The sequence below is a fragment of the Chrysochloris asiatica genome, unplaced genomic scaffold (genome assembly GCF_000296735.1).
Source record: "Chrysochloris asiatica unplaced genomic scaffold, ChrAsi1.0 scaffold00130, whole genome shotgun sequence".
In the NCBI taxonomy this organism is placed as follows: Eukaryota; Metazoa; Chordata; class Mammalia; order Afrosoricida; family Chrysochloridae; genus Chrysochloris; species Chrysochloris asiatica.
This window is the reverse complement of record NW_006408648.1, coordinates 4901174-4919321: the sequence shown is the minus strand read 5'-3', so window position 1 is coordinate 4919321 and position 18148 is coordinate 4901174. Positions and strand designations below refer to the sequence as shown.

The 18148-nt window shown below is 41.2% G+C and overlaps 1 protein-coding gene across 1 annotated transcript in view; it reads left to right on the top strand.

Moving 5' to 3' along the window:
- Positions 1-18148, top strand: part of HEG1 (heart development protein with EGF-like domains 1) — a 75609-nt gene that overhangs the window by 18790 nt on the left and 38671 nt on the right. Inside the window, exons 4-8 of the mRNA XM_006869430.1 lie at positions 1535-1888; positions 3157-3501; positions 9724-11070; positions 13018-13134; positions 14089-14208. Of these exons, the coding sequence (XP_006869492.1) occupies positions 1535-1888; positions 3157-3501; positions 9724-11070; positions 13018-13134; positions 14089-14208 (2283 nt within the window). The remainder of the gene's footprint in view (positions 1-1534; positions 1889-3156; positions 3502-9723; positions 11071-13017; positions 13135-14088; positions 14209-18148) is intronic.

Sequence of the window (18148 nt, the reverse complement as noted above, 5' to 3'; positions counted from 1 at the left end):
GGGTATTATCTGCAAGTGTGGGTGTTCTTGTGCATATGCCTTCTCTTCTTATCAGCTGGACGCTTCACTCTCCACTCTAGTCCTCTGTGGCTATGTCACTGACTCTGGGCCAAACAGTCCCCAGGTCTTGCCACACTGCTGGGTAACCAGGTCTCCACCAGGTTCATGAGAGTCTATTGAACGTTGTAGGGCTTAGCTTGCAGCTTCATTGCTGTTTTTCCCTCACTTCCCCTTATCAGTGACGAACATGGTCACCATTCAGAGCGTGTATTCTTAGTCTTAGTCTTGAAAGTGGGTTTTTTCTGAGGGGTCTTCTATAGAATTTTTTACTACAATGTTCAGTTATAGTAGCTGGGCACCATCCAGTTCTTCTGGTCTCATGGCAAAGGAGGCAGTAGTTCCTGGAGGCAATTAGCCACACATTCCATTTCCTCCACCTGTCCCGGACTCTCCTTCTCACTCTGTTACTCCAGGTGAATAGAGATCAACTGTTGTACTGTGCATGGTTGCTTGAAAACTTTCAAGACCCCAGGCACTTTGCAAGAACTAGAAGGTTCTTCTTCACATTCGGCCAATTAACTGTGATGTCCCATGAATTCATGACCCTTAAACTTAGAGACCAAGGAACCAAATCCCATGAGGTTTTAAGTTGATTTAAACAGCCTCAGTAACTTAACTTTTTTTCTTTTTTGGTCATTTATGTAAATATATCACACACCTTTTGTTCAGTTCAACTTTTGACAGGTATGTACAACTTATTGACAGTAATAGCAGTAATTGGCTATATAGCCCTACCTTTACTCAACACAACATTTTTTGTCACCATTAACCCCTTTCTTCTTCCTTCCCACTCCCGGTAAACTTTGTCCTCAATGTATTTGCCCTTTCTTGTCTTTTTATCTACGTCAGGTAATACAATATATGTCCTTTTGTGATCAACTTATTTTACTTCAACATAATGTCTTCCAGCTCCAACCATATTATAGCATGTATCAGTATTTTATTTCTCCTACTGGCTGAGTAACATTCCATTGTATATATGTACCACATGTTGTTTTTATCTGTTGATGGGCATTTAAGAGGGTAAGTATCTTTTAGTGCTACAATGAACATTGTTGTACAAATCTCTGCTTGAGTCTCTGCTTTCAAGTCTTTGGGGTATATACCTGGGAATGGAATTGCTGGATCATATTGTACTTCTATTTTTATTGTTTTGAGAAAGCATCAAACTGTTTTGTACAATGACTGTGCCATTTTACATTCCTACCAGCAGTGGATAAAGGTTACGATTTTCTTTTTAATCTTAGCCATCCTGGTGAAAGTGAAATGGCATCTCATTTTGGTTCTACCTTGTAGCTGTCTATCTGCCTGATGCCTGAAGACTAAACTGGGCATCTTCTCATATTTGGTGGCTATTTGAATCACAGTCCACAGATTAATCTATTAAAATCTAATGAACATTATTCTAATTTGGATACTTCCTTGCTCTTTATAAATTTCTGTGAGTTTTGAAGCTTATTTTCTTATGTTTTAGCTTCTGGAAGTATAAAGGAAGTAAATAACTCCACTACCTTCAACAGTCCCTCGATCACTCAGACAGACAGTCTGCATGAGGCTACCACGCTCACTGACGGTGTCCCTGGGATGCTGCAGTCTTTACCTGTCCACCTGGGACCTGTAAATGAAACCAAGCACTTTCCTGAGGACTCTGAAACTGCCTCCACTTCAGCTTCAGAACATTCTTCACCCTCTGTATGGGACTCAAGAAGGAACAGTCAAGTCACTGGGAATCTGGGGGATGGAGACTTCATTGAACCATCAACAGAAAATGGATTTAGGCTTACATCTTCGGAGATCTCAGTGGGATTTTGGCAAAGTGATTCCCCAAGTAAGTATTTGAAAAATGGATTTAGGTTTACATCTTTGGAGATCTCAGTGGGATTTTGACAAAGTGATTCCCAAAGTAAGTATTTGACATTTCCTTGATCAATTAATTATGAACAGTTCTAAACAGTTTTTCTTAAGAGATTGCTTCAAGACCATTTGTAATCTCTGAATTGCAACGTGTGTTCATCGATAACACGAATTCCTTTATTTGTTAGACCTCATTATTATATTTTGATTTTCATCTTTACGAGAACGTTATAGACTAAGTCAAGCAGCTATCACTCTGCCCACTTTTCTATAGGTGAGGACACAAAGACTCGGAAGAGTTGAGTAGTGAGTACACGGTTACTCAGCTTACTCATGGCAGACCGGACTCCTCAGCCTTGAGCTCTCACTGCGCCTTCCATCTTCCTTTCACTCCATAGTATAGTATTTCCAGTAAGAGCTGGCCCATTTTTAAAATCTGTTGTGTATTGATCATATTTACAAACAATTTTATATTTCAGAGATTCATGCTTTTGCTTACTCCCAATAGTTTATTGGCGTTCTGGTGTGACGCTGCAGAATAATGCACTGGACCACAAGGTCGATTTGAACCACAATTGGGCAATTCAAATCTACCAACCGCTCCTCGGAAACCCTATTCAGTGTTGCTATGAATCTGAACCAACTTGATGGTATTTAACAACAACAGCAATAGTAGATTGTATTTCAGAATTAGGATGATCTTTTTCAATATCAGAACTCTTTTAGAAGGATGCTTCTGACTTTGCACTGTATGTACATATACATATCACACTCGCTAGACGTAATGACACACAAACTCCATTGACCACTTTTTATGGGAATAAATATTCAAGCTTATAAGTTACTCTGACACTTTACAAATGTTTAAAAGCACTGAACTCCAGTTCCTTCTTTACCACCTTTTATTTAAGTACAAGCACTGGACTATAAGGTCAGTTTGAACCACAAAGTTGGCAGTTCAAACTCACCAGCTGCTCCCTGGAAACCCTATACAAGTTTGCTATAAGTCAGAACCGATTCATATGTGTCAGGGCACTTAACAACGGCAGTCTTGTTGACAGTAGAAAGGTCTGAAATAATTATTTCGAGTATCAAAATACATGTCCAGTTATGCATATAACAAATGCTGAACAGTGTTCTTTGGCAAAGGGAATCTATTCTTAGAGGAATCAGTTGTTGATGATACTCTTTCACATCAGTGTAATGGTGGCATTTTTTTTTTTTCCCTGTGACAATTTACAGCCTTTGGAGGACATCAGCTGGCCAGCAACTCTGATACAAACAATGGAAGTTCCATTTCTCAAACAGAGACTGTATCTCAATCTTCAGTGCCATCCATTGAAGGTGAAGAGAGCACAGAACACTGGTCCTTGATCAACAGCAAGACATTTGTCAATGAAGCAGGAAGCTCAACTTCATCCCCTAAAGCTGTGAACTCTTCAGCTTTGACCCACCCCTCTGACTCTGCTCCACAGTCTGAAAGAAGCACCTTGAGTGACAGAAATTATTCTGAACCATCCACAGAGTCTTTGTCTACATCTTCCTCAGAAAACCTTGATTTCTCAGCATCACGTGGTGAACGTTCAAGTGAGTCTTCATTTAATAAAACTGAACCTCCCAAGGGGAAGAGGGGACTTCTATGTTTATGATCTTCATGGCTTAGCACCAGTAACCAGTCGCCATCAAGTTGGATGTAATCCATGGTGATCCTGTGTGTGTCAGTGTAGAACTATGCTCCATAAGATTTTCAATGGCTGATTTTTTGAAAGTAGATCACTAGGCTTTTCTTCTGAGGTGTCTCTGGATAGACTCAAACCTCCAACCTTTCCATTATAGTACCAAGTGCATTACCTGTTCGCACCAAATAGGAACTATAGGTGGCATAGTAAGGCCATGCGTTAGTGACAAAGCACTCTAGGGTCCTTCTAGATTTATTATTCACAAATCATTCTTTTAGCTGGTTGTTACATATATGAGGGGGCTTCAACAAGTTTGTGGACAGATTCTATTTCAATTCTATTGTTTTCCAAAATTCTTCCAAGGATACATCTCCAAGGAGCCAGTGCTGCCACCTGCCCCTCGGTTCATGTTCTCCTACTCCCTGCTCTCCATCCCCCGGTCAAGTATATTTTCAATTCACAACGACTCCATGTGTTACAGGATAGAACTGCTCCATAGGGTTTTTGAGGCTTAAAGATGTGTAAGCAGAGCAGAACAGGTGGTTAAAATAAACAAAAAACTTCTAGCAGTTGCCAGATCTTTCAAACCACCAACCTTTCAGTTAGTAGCCAAGTGTTTAACTGTTGAACCTGAGAGCTCCTTCCCATCCCCATCCCCATACCTTAGTCACAGAGCTCCTGGAAGATGACACCTTTTTTATGAGTGGTCGTTCACTTTTGGCTTAGACATTCATCAAAAGAAATCTTTTCTTCCTTTATTATTTTTTAAAACAGCTTTATTGATAGAAAATTCACATTCCTTACAAATCACCTATTTAAAGCATGCAATTTAGTGGCTTTAGTAGATGCCAATATGCAGTCTCTTGAATCAGGCTCTTGAGAGTTTCCTGCTACGATTGGGTTATTGGTGTGGGGCTGCAGGGTAATGCGTTGGACTGCAAGGTCAGTTTGAGCCGCAAGTTCGGTGGTTCAAACCTACCAGTTGCTCCTCAGAAATCCTGTACAGGGTTGTTATGAGTCGGCACCAACTTGACGGCACTTAACAACAATAATGGACATCAACATACATTCAAAGCAGTGTGCTGAATCACCATCATTGAGTGGAACACTGCTGATTTATTGTTGTTAAGTGCCTTCGAGTCGATTCCGACCCATAGCGACTCTGTATAGGGTTTCCAAGGAGCCGCTGATGAGCTTGAAACCCCACCGACCTGGCAGTTCAAGTGACTTTGCAGTCTGACGCATTAGCCTACAGCACCACACCAGGACTCCTTTGTTGTTGTTAAGCACCATTGAATTGGTTCCAACTCATAGTTCCCTGAATATGGTTTCTGAGGAGCAGCTGGTTGGTTTGAACCTCTGACCTTGCATCTAGCAGTCCAGTGCTTACGTTATAACACCACACCAGGAATCCTACTTGGATCAAAACCTGTCACACAAGAAATTTGGTTGCTATGCAACCCATATACTGCCCCTGTTTCCATTGGTCATGACTGAACCATTCTGAACCAGTCTGATGTCCTAGTATGAAGTGATAATCATATTGTCGTTTTGATTTGCATTTTCCTAGAGCTGTTGATTAATGCACTGGACTACAGAGTTTGAAACACAAGGTCAGTGGCTCAAGCTCACCAGCAGCTATTCGGAAACCCTATATAGAGTTGCTATAGGTCGGAACCAACTCGACAGCACTGAATAAGTCCTGGTGTGGTGCTGTGGGAGAAGCACAGAAGTGCTAACCGCAAGGTCAGGGGTTCAAACTCATCAGCGACTCCTCAGAAATGCTATATAGCATAACTGAATTGGAACTGATTCTATAGCACTTAACAACAATGACTATCTAGAGTCTTTTCATGTGCGTATAGGCCTTTTACATATTCTCCTTGGAAATGTCTATGCAGATCCTTTGCTTTCCGAGTTTCCATTTTTTTATGTAGTTGTAAGAGTGTATATTCTGAATAGTACTCTTTTCTCAGATACATAATAGGCAGATAATTCTCTTTCATTCTGTGTGTGTTATCTTTTTGATCTTTTTGATGACATTATTAACAGCACAAAAGTTTTGCATTTCGATGAGTCAGTCCAACTTTTCTATTTGAGAAATCTTTACTGTAATGTTTCTTTTGATCATATGTTTATATAAAGCAATTAGGAAAAAACAATTCTAAGCAGCCTTATCAATGTAAGCATATGTTGATTAAAGCAAAAATCCATTAACTTATCATTTAGGCTTATCACAGGCTTAAATTCGTACTTTTCCATCACTAATAATAATAGCTCCATTTCCCACATGTGAGAGTCCTAATTGATGAGGAAATTAGCATTTGTTATCACTCTCATGAAGTGGAAAAGCATGTGCTTATCATGAAAGAATGACCACACATGGGTGGAGGATATTTATGCGCTTCTCTGTCTGTGCATGGAAAACACAGCCTCTGTCTCCTAAACAAAAAGAATCATTTTTCCCCCCTCACATTGTAAAGTCCTAGTATGGCACTGTAGGACAATGTACTGGACCACAAGGCCGGTTTGAACTGCAACGTTGGCAGTTTAAATCCACCAAGTTGCTCCTCAGAAATCCTATACAGGGTCGCTATGAGTCTAAGCCAACTGGAAGGCACTTATCAACGACAACAATTATGGGGCTCAGAATTTTAGCTTCTCAGACCAAGACCTTGTGTTGTTTGACCTTTCCCTGTGTATATCTCTTTAGTTCTCTTTCTCTCTGCAGTTCATGCTCAGTTGGTTAGTCTGGAAAATGTGATTTCAGTATGAGCCGATCTTAGAGCTCCATTATAAAGACCTAGATAAGTAACAGCCACAATCCTGAAACTTCTCATGGTGGGTTAACAGTGCTGTATCTTGCTTTCTCAGAATCGGTCTAAGCTGGAATACAATTTAGTGTCCACAGTTTGTTCCTTTTTTGGCTTCAGATATAGCTCCTGCTTCAGGGTATGACTCTCCACTTGGTTAAGTCTGTATAACATGGCTGTTTGCCTGGGTTTAATTTCCCAGAACCAAGACCTTTTTGCTCTTTAACTGGAGAAATTGCGCTCAGTTGTCCTGAGCTCTTCAGCCTCCCCTGGTTGACTTGTCTAGGTCTGGTGAGCCCCTCTTCCTTGGCTGTCTCGGTGCTACTCCCTGTCCCCACTCTCATTCCTGCCTATCAGTGAATTCATACCTGTCAGGTTTTTACCTGAGACTCATCTTTACATCTATCAAGGTGTGCCCATAGGATGTTAAGGGCTAGGAATGGGAATAAGAGTCTAGAAAAGAGCTTGTTTTCTCAGAGCCAGATTGTGAAGTATGTAGCTCTGTTTTCCTCGTGTCTGAAACAAGGGGTTTATTTGATTTGATCATCTATGATCTCTTTTCAGTCTAAGATTCTTTAAGCTTGATGGTGGTGGTTGTGTGTAAAGTCAGTTATAATTCATAGCAACCCTGTATAGGGTTTCTTAGTCTTTACAGGAGCAGAAAAAGCCTAATCTGGTTGATTCGAACTGCTGACCTTGCAGTTAGCAGCCCAACTCGTAACCCACAGTGCTACCAGGGCTCCTTTTTTTTTTTAGCTTAAAATGCACCCCCAAAAAGAAGAAAAGGATATAGATTCATGTGTATTGTAAATAATAAAAAAAGACCTTGAACCCCCAACTACAATACCACTTCTCACTGATATGTTAAGGCAAAGATATAAGACGCTGTAGAATGAGAGGCCTCATGTTAATTCATGAGTTGTAGGTCTTACCAGGAGAGCCTTCTGAGTACCAAGGGTCTCCCTCCTGAGCCTTCTTAGAGTACCTGAAGCCTTAATAAGGTCGTTAGTCTTTTACCCACCACTCACCTCCCTTGCCACCACCACCAATTTTCCTGACATAAACTCTATTTATTATCTATCACTAAGCAGAAATACGGCATTGATCCTGTTCACTGAGGTAATTAATAAACTGTCCCATAAATTCAAGTTCCCTGAACAGATATGCCGATCCATAGTTCCCCTTGAGGTTTCAGTCACTGCTACATGTTTGTAAGAACAACACGTACTTGGTTTTCCCATAAAGACCCTGGGATAGCATAGGGAAGTGGTTTTTGTTGTTTTGTTTTTTAAGTTTTTATTGTGAGTTGAGTAATAGTTTATGTGGGAGAGCATTAGCATTACATTCATCCTATCATATTTCATTTCATTGAAATGATTTCAATGCCCTCCATGCATCATCATTCAACAGCATTTGCTTCCATTCCCATTCCCTCTGGGGTTTTTTTTTTTTTTTTTTTGGATGTACACCGAAGTATTCAAGAATATATAACCACTCAAAAAACCAAAGGGTACACCCTACAAGCCTGTCCCCCAGCCGCCAGCACACAACCCCTCTCCCACCGTGAGTCTACAGTCCCCATCTTTCTGCCTCCATCATCTCTGCCTCCATCTCATGGCGTCGCTGCTTCTCTGGATAGGGTCCCACCCTCTACTCTTCTTCCTTGATGGTCCCAGGGTCCTCCACTCCTGGGCTGCAAGATCAACCACTCATAGAGAAGTGTTTTGACTCTCATAGTTCAGGAAGTAGGGCTTATTTCTGAGACTCAATTTCCTGTCCAGTAGTGTTGCTCTCTTCCTATATTCCGGTACAGTGGTGGTTCCATAGCAGAATTCTTGTCTTCCATGCAGGAAACCTGGGTTTCATTCCTGACCAGTGGGCCCCATGCACAGCCACCACCTGTTTGTCAGTGGAGGCTTGTGTGTTGCTATAATGATGAACAAGAATCAGTAGAGGCTCCATAAAAAGTCCATCTTGGAAGACAGGCCTGGTGGTCTACTTCTGAAAACCAGCCAGTGGGAACCGTGGAGACCACACAGTGTTCTGTTCTGCTGTTTGTGTGCTTCCCATGAATCAGAAGCCAACTCACTAGCCGCTGACAACATCACCAATCCCTGTATTATTCTTTTTTCAATCTTCTTTTAGCCATTGAAGACAGTCGTGAGCTGAGAAGGAGTTCAGGTTCATTGGAAAAGGTTTCCGGTTCTCCTCTTCAGAGCCCACACACTTCAGCTACTTTCACTGGAAGCGGAGAGCGGATCCTGCGATCTCTCACCAATGGAAGCACAACTTCTGGGGAGGCAGGGAGCTCTGCCTCAGTGCTCAGAGAAACCGAGAGTGCCACTCAGCACCTGGGCATGACCGAGAACACAGATACCATCTCAGGTTCACTGGCTGCCTCACAGCGATCCCTTGGAGGTAATGTGCAGGCAGCAGAATATCTCTTCCCACATTCCTGCAGTCTGTCTGTCAATTTACTCGTAGTCCTAGAATGATTAAGTTTTCTGTCAACCCAGAAGGTACTTTTGTTGTTGTTAAGTGCCATCGAGTGGGTTCTGACTCATACCTATCCTGTACAAGGTTTCCGAGGAGCAACTAGTTGAGTTTGAACCACCCACCTTGCAGTTCATACTGACCCTGCAGTCTAGTGCTTATCCTACATGCCACACCGGGACTTCAGAAAGTACCTTACAGGATCTTTATAAAGAGAACTTTGTAGTTTCTCTTCCATTAGGAAGATGAACAGCCCTCCTCAGCCCCCTTCTCTCCTGTTCCTCCCCACATCACATACGCACACACATACATACAGGCATTTGGGATGGTGTTTGTCAGAAGGCTTAAAATATAGAAGACCAGCCACTTTGTGGCTGCAACCAATCTCTTGGGAAAGAAATAATCTTGTCATGCATAATGGAAAGTTGGGACAGTTTCTTTTTCCCATTTAGACATAACAGTTGTTCTATTTGGGGATCTTATGAGATTTTCTGATACCAATTTGCTTTGATTAAAAAAAAAAAAAAGGCATATGGAAGGAATTTGGACCTATTCCCTATTCTTAGGCTTCTAGCCCCCACTTCTCTTTTATTTTTGTTTCCATTGTTGCCGCTGCTGATCCTCACAGGAGTAAATATACTCAGCACAGACATTGACAGGTCTGCCTTCCCATACTGTCCCTAATCAGAGTGCTTGCCATTGAAAACCAACCCTCAAGGAAGTGTTTCACCTTACTTATATTCATAGACAAGGTATTGAAATATCTCTCTGTTTTATGTTTCTTACTTGCATAGTTGATCTAACTTTGGTTTTTCCCATTACAGTCACTGGGATTAGTTACGATCAAGTGAGCAGCACAGATACTGACCAGAGGACTTCCAGAGACCACACAGACCACACCTATATTTCATCTACTTTCACCAAAGGAGAGCGGGCATTACTATCCATTACAGACAACAGTTCATCCTCGGATGTAAGGAAGAGCTCAACCTCTTCTAACGAAGTCTCCAACTCTTCACATTTAGAATATTCTTCCTCTTCTCATGCTCAGACTGAAAGAAGTAATGCTTCATCGTATGAAGGGGGATTTGCTCAGCCTTCCACTGAATCACTAGTTATGCGTACTCCCAACCCTCCATCCTACACACCCACCATTAATGTGCCAAACACTTTAGTTCTTTTGGACCTGAATGCTGGATCTGCTGATAACTCATCTTCTCCATCAGAGCCCCCTTTGCCTCTGCCCTCAGTGTCACAGTCCCATCAATTGCTGTCATCAACCCTACCACCAACTGGCACCTCTGCTCCTCTACTGACGCCTACCTCGAGTCCGTCTTTGTCTTCCTCACCATCACCTTTACCAATATCCTTGGTGGCGTCTACCGCTGCCTCATCTTCTAGCTCACAAACAAGTTTATCACATTCCTCTTCTACTCCAGTCCTGCCCAGGGTAAGGGAGACTTCTGGGATTTCAGTTAGGGCATGGGCAGTGACAACATCCAAGGCAATGTTCCATAATAGTCAAACAGAAGATCCTAAGAATCAGAGTGACCCAAACCAGAAAATCATTATAGAGCCAAAGTCACCAAGCCAAGTGTCTTTGCCTACACCGTCTGCTGAAGCTGTAACGATGAGTTCTCCTTCAGGAGTCCCTTTGCCTCCAGCCTTAACAGAGTCCTCTACTGAGCAAACCCTTCCAGCCATGAGCACCAGCTTCGCTCAGATGCCTCCAGCTCTGAGAGCCACTACTCTCGAGACATCTCATCCTCCCGTGACCACGGTCAGCCTCCCATCAAGCACAGTCATGCTGATGGGTGGTACCACAACAGTACAGACAACAACCAGGAAACAGGTCTTACCAACCAGTCCTGAGATCCTAGTGCCACAAATCTCAACACAGGATGCTGTCACCACCAAAAGGACCCAAGTTCATGTAGCTGCTACCACCAGATTGGTCCCTCTGACCAGTGCACCCACCAGTACAGCCAGAGAATTGGCCACAAGACTTGGCATTACAGAAGAACACAGCCCAGCTTCACATTTCTCCAGAGCATCTCCGTCTCCCAAAACCACAGATGTTTCTACTGCTCAAGTATTGACTCCTAAATCTACCACATTCCTTGCTCAGGGCAGCACACAGTCATCAACATCACTGTCATCTCCAACCTCAGGTAAAACTTAGTCTCACAAACACACATTGACTGGGAAGCTCCATCAAGCACTGAGAGCTGTACAGGGCTTGAGATGCATGTGAATGTGTAGAAATGTATTTGAAGTAGCACATGTCTGCTTTGTGATCTAAATGCTTCCTGTTGAAGCACTTAAACCATGAAATAATGTTACGGTGGGCCTAATGTTCTCACCCCGGAGTTCCATAATTCTTCCTGAAGGAAGAGGCTAGGATGCATTGGCTTATGTGACAGTAGCAGATAGCGCAGTTGTAGCTTTTAATGCTTTATAATTGCAAGAGCTTTCAAGCATGACTTTCACTCTTCCAAGGTCAGAGTGTGGGGAGACTGAAGTAAAGAAGCTTTACATGGTCTGTCTGCGACACGGAATGAGTCTGCCTGCTCCCAGATCAGAGCTGTTGAGTCTGTCAGTAGGATCCCCCATCGTGACTCCAAGACAGGCTCCTCCTATACATAGTGCTTGAGGTTACCCTTATATTCATGGTAAAGTAGCTGGTGTGAGGCAAATAAAAGTCATCCAAATGATTCTTGAACGTTTAAGAAAAAGAAGGAAGAAAGTAGAATGATAAAATCTTTTGTTGTCATGTTCAAAATTATTCTTTTGGCTTGTTCAGACCAGGAGGATAAAAAAAAGGAGCTAGAGCATGGGCTCAGTTATTGGAGTCTCACGAGTCCACTAGTATCAGCCTGCAGGATTAGGGGGTGGGTCACAAACCACCGCTGTCACCAGCCCCACAATACATGAAGCATTAGTGCCCCCTTTGTACCAGTAATCCAAGATCTCTAGAAAAGGAAAGGTGGATCATTCTCTAGGGAAATTTGGAAGCCTACTTCAGAGCATATGAGGCTTCGTTTCCAAAGGCCAAATATATTCCAATAGCAGAACATACTTCAGAAATACCCTTTAACGAGAGTGAGGGAACCTAATTCACAGTCATGACAAGGATAACTATGGGGGAGTATTAGCGTAATTGCTGACTGGGACCACAGTCCTGTGGCAGCATTCCTATGTATACAAGTGCTTTCAGGTCATAGTGAAGATAGCAATGAAGGATGGCAATGCCCCCTTTAGATTTAGCCATTTGGTTTTGGTGGGGGGGTTTTTAAAGCTTTTATTGTGAATTGAGTGATAGTTTACAGAGCAGATCATCAGTTTCACACTCAACCAATCTAACCTTTTGTTTTTTAAAGTTATTGTTTTGGAGTTAGAGTTCTTGATTGCATTGTTCCTGCCACCACTGATTTGCTTCTTGCAGACAATGGAGTTACGCTGTGGATTTCAGTTTTTCTAAGTATCAGAAACCTTTATTAAGAGGCCCCTAGCGCATTCCATAAAGATTTACCATCTGGAAATCTCAGAGCGGTTCTACTGTGTCCTATAGTACTCTGTGCTATGAGTCAGAAATGTCTTGATGGCAGTGGGTTTGGTTTGATTTGGCCTTTAGAGCATGCCACTGCCATATATAGAGAGCAAAACAATGTGTGGAAGCCCAGTTAAATATGAAATTTGTGGATACTGTGGTTTTGATAAAGTCCTATGCAGTCAAGAGGATGTATTGGTTAGGAATGCTTTTCCCACTTGACATGTTTGATTCAAGTAAGTTTCCTGAGTATCACAAAGGTAGTATGATTGTGAGTCTTGAATTGAGTGACTTGTGAGCAGCATTTAGATAGGAACCCAGCCTCATATCCAGGGATCCGGAGGTCTCAGATTTATATGTGTACATTAACTAGTACCCGTGGGCAGGCCACTGCACAGCCCTCTGTACCTCTCAGGGGACCATCGTATTCTAGGAGTGTGGCCTTTCAGGGTGAGTAAACAGAAATAAGCGAGAAGCAAACATTAGCTGGGAGAATTAAATATTTACCTAGAGCTGCCTTTATATTTCCTGTGTGATTAATGGCTTTATTCCTGGAATGTGGTTTTAGTTGATAGCTGTGCCATGAACCCTTGTCTTCATGATGGGAGCTGCATCGCTGACGCTACCAGTCGTGGGTATCGGTGTATGTGCTCGCCTTCCTGGCGAGGGGATGACTGCAGTGTGGGTAAGAAGAAAAGTCTAGTCCAGTGGTCTCCACTCTAATATCACACTGAGATAGTAAGCAAGCTCCATTTCCCTCCAAAATGTAGAGAAATAAGATTTTCTCCACTGAGATTTTAGCATGGATCTGAGTTCTCTGCAGGTTAACATCAGACATCGTAGGTGTGCTGATAGCCCCACTGATCTGACTTTATTTTGTGGGCTCCCTATACTCTAGCCACAATGGATCACCTGCCACTCGTGAAGACCCCTATGCTATCCTTCCCTTGGCATTTACTGTGCAGGTGCCTCAGCCTACAATGCCACTTCCCCCTGCTTATTAAACTCCTGCCAGTCTTAGTCTAGGTGTTACCTGTTGTTGTTAAGTGCCTTCAAATCGGTTCTGACTTATAGCGACCTTGTATAGGGTTTCCAAGGAGCAGCTAGTAGGTTTGAACTGCTGACCTTGTGACTCACAGTTCAGTGCTAATCCTAAAGTGTCATACCAGGAGTCATTTAAATAATATTTAATTCTCACCCTCCATCAAAATTGGTTCCTTTCCCTGTACTTCCCAATCCTGCCATGTATTTATAGTTACCGAGCTCTGGTGGCATACTGGTGGAACTCTCAGGTGCTAATTGAATAGGTGGATTGAACCCACTAGTCACTCTGAGGGAGGAAAGTAAGGCAGTCTGCTTCTGTGAAGACTGACAGCCTTGGCAATCCTATGAAGCAGTTCTACTCTGTCCTCTAGGGTCACTGTGAGCCAGAATTGCCTAAACAGCAGGGGGTATTTATAGTTAGGGATTTACATGGCTGCCTCTACCATTAATAGGCTATCAGCCTCTTGAAGACGAGTCTTACTTCTCTCTATGGCCCCATTGCACCATTTGACCCTTAGTAAGTACTTACGGTGCTGGATTATGATTGCACTGTCTGCCACAGATTCTGTATGGTCTGATTTCCTCTCCTCCACAGATGTGAATGAATGCCTTTCCAACCCCTGCCCACCCCTGGCCACCTGCAACAATACTCAGGGATCTTTCACCTGTAAATGCCCAGTTGGGTACCAGTTGGAAAAAGGAATATGCAGTTTGGGTAAGAGTTAATCTATGTTGAAATTTATTCTGTTCCACAATGTATTTTACAAAACAACATCTATTTTTTTCCTTAATCAAAATCCATATTTGTCTAAGCTTAAGCTTATAGAACAGAGAAAGAAGTGGAAAACACATTTCCTATGATTCACCTACTCAAAGATAAAGCATTTGCCATGTTTTTTAGCATGCATTATGTTTTTACATTGTTGAAATCATAAGGTGTATGTACAGACTTTATATCGGAAACATTTCCTCATGTTATGGGCAAAATGTTGCACGAAGGTCTTAATGACTTCGGAATATGCCATCCTTCGTGCATTACATTAATTGTTTAACCATTCTGCCATTAGGAAAAACATTATCAAAAGAATATTCTAATCACACAGGGGAAAGAAATATTATAGGGAGAAAAAAAAGATTAAAATCCTAATTGCCCTACCATTTCACACACTCTTTTCATTTATAAAGTTGATCTTCACATTCTCATCTATAGGTAGATATGATTTTATAGAATTGCTACTGTAATTGTAGCATATAATTCATCATGCTTTGTTCTCTAATTTGTAATTTCATGAAGCTTAGTTGATTTTAAGTATAGTCTCCATTTTGCGGGTCAAAAAGCAAGCAAACAAACAAACGAAACAAAGGAAAACTAAAGCTCTGAGACAGTGCTAAGGGGCTAAGCTTAGACAATTGACTGATAAGAGTCATCATTCCCAGCCCACACTTCTTTCTACTGTATGATAATGCATGAATTCTATGATCTTTTTACGTACATCCTTGTGAAAGTGTTGAGTTCACTACATAACTCATTGTAGAAATTAGGAATGAAACACAGAGCTATCTAAGCTGGATGAGGAAATTGGCAAATGAAGTGACTCATATTTGAACCATTTTAAATTTCCAAGTATGAAACTTTAGACACAACTTTTAGTTTGCTCAATAAAAATAAATCTTTTTTTGAAGAAGAGGAAAAAAACACTATGGGCACAGTCCTACTCTGACGTACGTGGTTGTCATGAGTCAGCGTCAACTTGATGATAAAAAGCCATTTGCTGTCAAGTTAATTCCAACTCTGTATCTTTGGTAAAAACAGATTTTCCTTTTTGAAGACTGAACATAATAAACAGAATAGCAACCGTAGAGAGAGAGAGGCAAGGGATTGGAATCTATCAGGAACACAGTGGGGCTTTGAAACTATGGTAATGTTTAGGCCAAAATTAGATGGTGAATTGACATGGCTCTTACATGACTATTATCATTGTGCTTCGTAATTTACAATGATGCTACATCTTCTCTTTGCAAGCACTAAATAGTAAATAAAACTTTTAAATAGGTTATTTAAAAAGAAAAGAAAAATATGCTCAGTAAATATTTTTCAAAAAAGCAAATGTCTCTGTCCTTTCAAAGTATTATTTGTGTGAATGCCTTTACCTGTAGGACTAAGAGGACCATCAGACTTGTTTAAGAAGGTTGGAACACTACTAAAATAACTAGAATTTTGAAAGCTGATTAAAAATAAGGATTGAGTCAAAGCATTATTAAAAGAAAGAAAAATCTAGAAATTGAATCATCAGTCAAAATCAAGGATTCTTCTTTTTCTAGTAATTTATCTGCAATTGGATAACTTATCCATGTATCTACAACACCAACAATTTTAGGTGCATTCAAGAGTGGAGGTGATGGGTATGATTGTGTTTTGAAACAGCATGGAAAGTTACAGATGCTTAGGATTCAGTGTCTAACTTCCAGCTCTAGGCACCCCACCTACAGCACCTGACCCCTAAGTCTCAGTATCCTCACCTGTGAAGTCAGAATGCCATCTGCTCTGCTTCACTCAGGGTTATTTTGAGGAACAAATAAATGTCTGAGCAAGCTTTTAAAATGGTAAAGAGCTCTCCTGATATGTGGTGTCATTTAAAATTATTCTTTAATGTCTTGGGCCAACAGTAAAAACAATAATCTACTGTAAACAAAATAATTATTATACTTCTTTTTTAAAAATCATTTTAGATAACTTATGGACACCAGCAATTAAATTCGAAGTAAAAATTCACCTTCAAGTCAGATGATATAACTGTAGGCATGAAGGGGTTAGAAAGGAAACTGTATAATGCTGTTTGTATCCATATGAAATCCGAGGCCACTTTTACTGGGAGCCATCGTATCTCATGATTCAGATGGGATCTGTGTTCTCAACATTCACATTGTGTACATTTCTGTGCTTTGTTTTGGTTTTAAATTTTCTTTAAAAATTATTTTGTTATTCTACACATATTGTTGTTAAGTGCCATTGAGCCTGTTCTGACTCATAGTGACTCTGTATAGGGTTTCTGAAGTGCAACTGGTGAGTTTGATCTGTTGATCTTGCAGTTAGTACTTATCCTACAGTACCACAGCACACATAGCACAACATAAGCCTAAATTATTGAATTACAATTTTTGTATGTACAATTCAGTGACATTGATTATAGTCTTCAAATTGTGCAAACCTTCTCATCCTCTGAAATGGTTTCTCCCTCATTAACATAAATCCACGGCCCCTAAGTTTCCTATCTAATATTTCAAGTTTCTGTTTTCGATTTGAGCCCCCCCAAAAACCAAACCAAGCCACTACTGTTGAGTCAGTCCTGACTCATCGTGATCCTGTAGGACAGAGTACAACTGCTTCCTAGGATTTCCAGAACTGTAAATCTTTACTGGAGTAGGTATGTTCATCTTTCTCCAATGGAGCAGCTAGCTGGTGGGTTAGCAGCCCACTGTGCCACCAAGACTCCTTGATCTCATATAGATAGCTCTTAAAAGAGCATGATGCTCAATGTTTATCATTGTTGTTAGGGGCTCTCGAGTCAGTTCCACTCCTGTGCCATCCTCACAAACATTGCCATGCTTGATCCTATTCTTGCAGCCACTGTATTAATCCATCTTTTTGAGTCTTCTTTTTTTTTACAGACCCTCTACTTTAATAAGTATGATGCCCTTCTCCACTGATTGGTCCTTCCTAATAACATGTCCAAAGTGAGACAAAGTATCATCATCCTTCCATCTAAGGAACATTCTGGCTGCACTTCTTCCGATACAGATTTACTTGTTCTTCTGGTAATCCATGCTATATCCAGTAGTCTTCACCAACATCGTAATTCAAAGGCTTCAATTCTTTGATTTTTCTTACTCATCTTAAAGTTTTTGAATGCATATATTGTTGTTCGGTGCTGTCAACCCGACCCTATGCACAACAAAACACTGCCCTGTTCTGTGGCATCCTTACAATTGTTGTTAAGCTTGAGTGCATTGCTACTGCCACTATGCCAGTCCATCTCATTGAGGAGTCTTGCTGTTTTTTGCTGACTGTCCACTTTACCAAGTATGATACCCTTTTCCAGGGACTGGTCCCTCCTGATAACATGTCTGAAATATGAGAGACAAAGTCTGGACACCCTGGTTTTAAGTAACATTATGACTGTACTTCTTCCAACATAGATTTGTTTGTTCTTCTGGCAGTCCATGATACTTTTAATGCATATGAGGTGATTGAATATACCATGACTTGGGTCAGGCACACCTTAGTTCTCAAAGTGACATCTTTGCTTTCTAACATTAAAGAAGCATTTTGCAGCAGATTTTCCCAATGTAACATGTCATTTGGTTTCTTGACTTCTGCTTCCATGGGCATTAATTGTGGATCCAAGTACCTTAACAACTTCATTGTTTTCTCTAATTTTCATGATGTTGCTTATTGGTCCAGTTGTGAGGATTTTTGCTTTCTTATGTTGAGGCGTATTTCATACTAAAGGCTGTATTCTTTGGTCTTCATCATTAAGTGCTTCCTTTCAACAAGTAAGGTTGTTAATGAGCCTTTCTCCAATCCTTGATTCTGTGCTCTACTTCATATAGTCCAACTTCCCATATTTGCTCAGCATACAGATAGAATAAATATG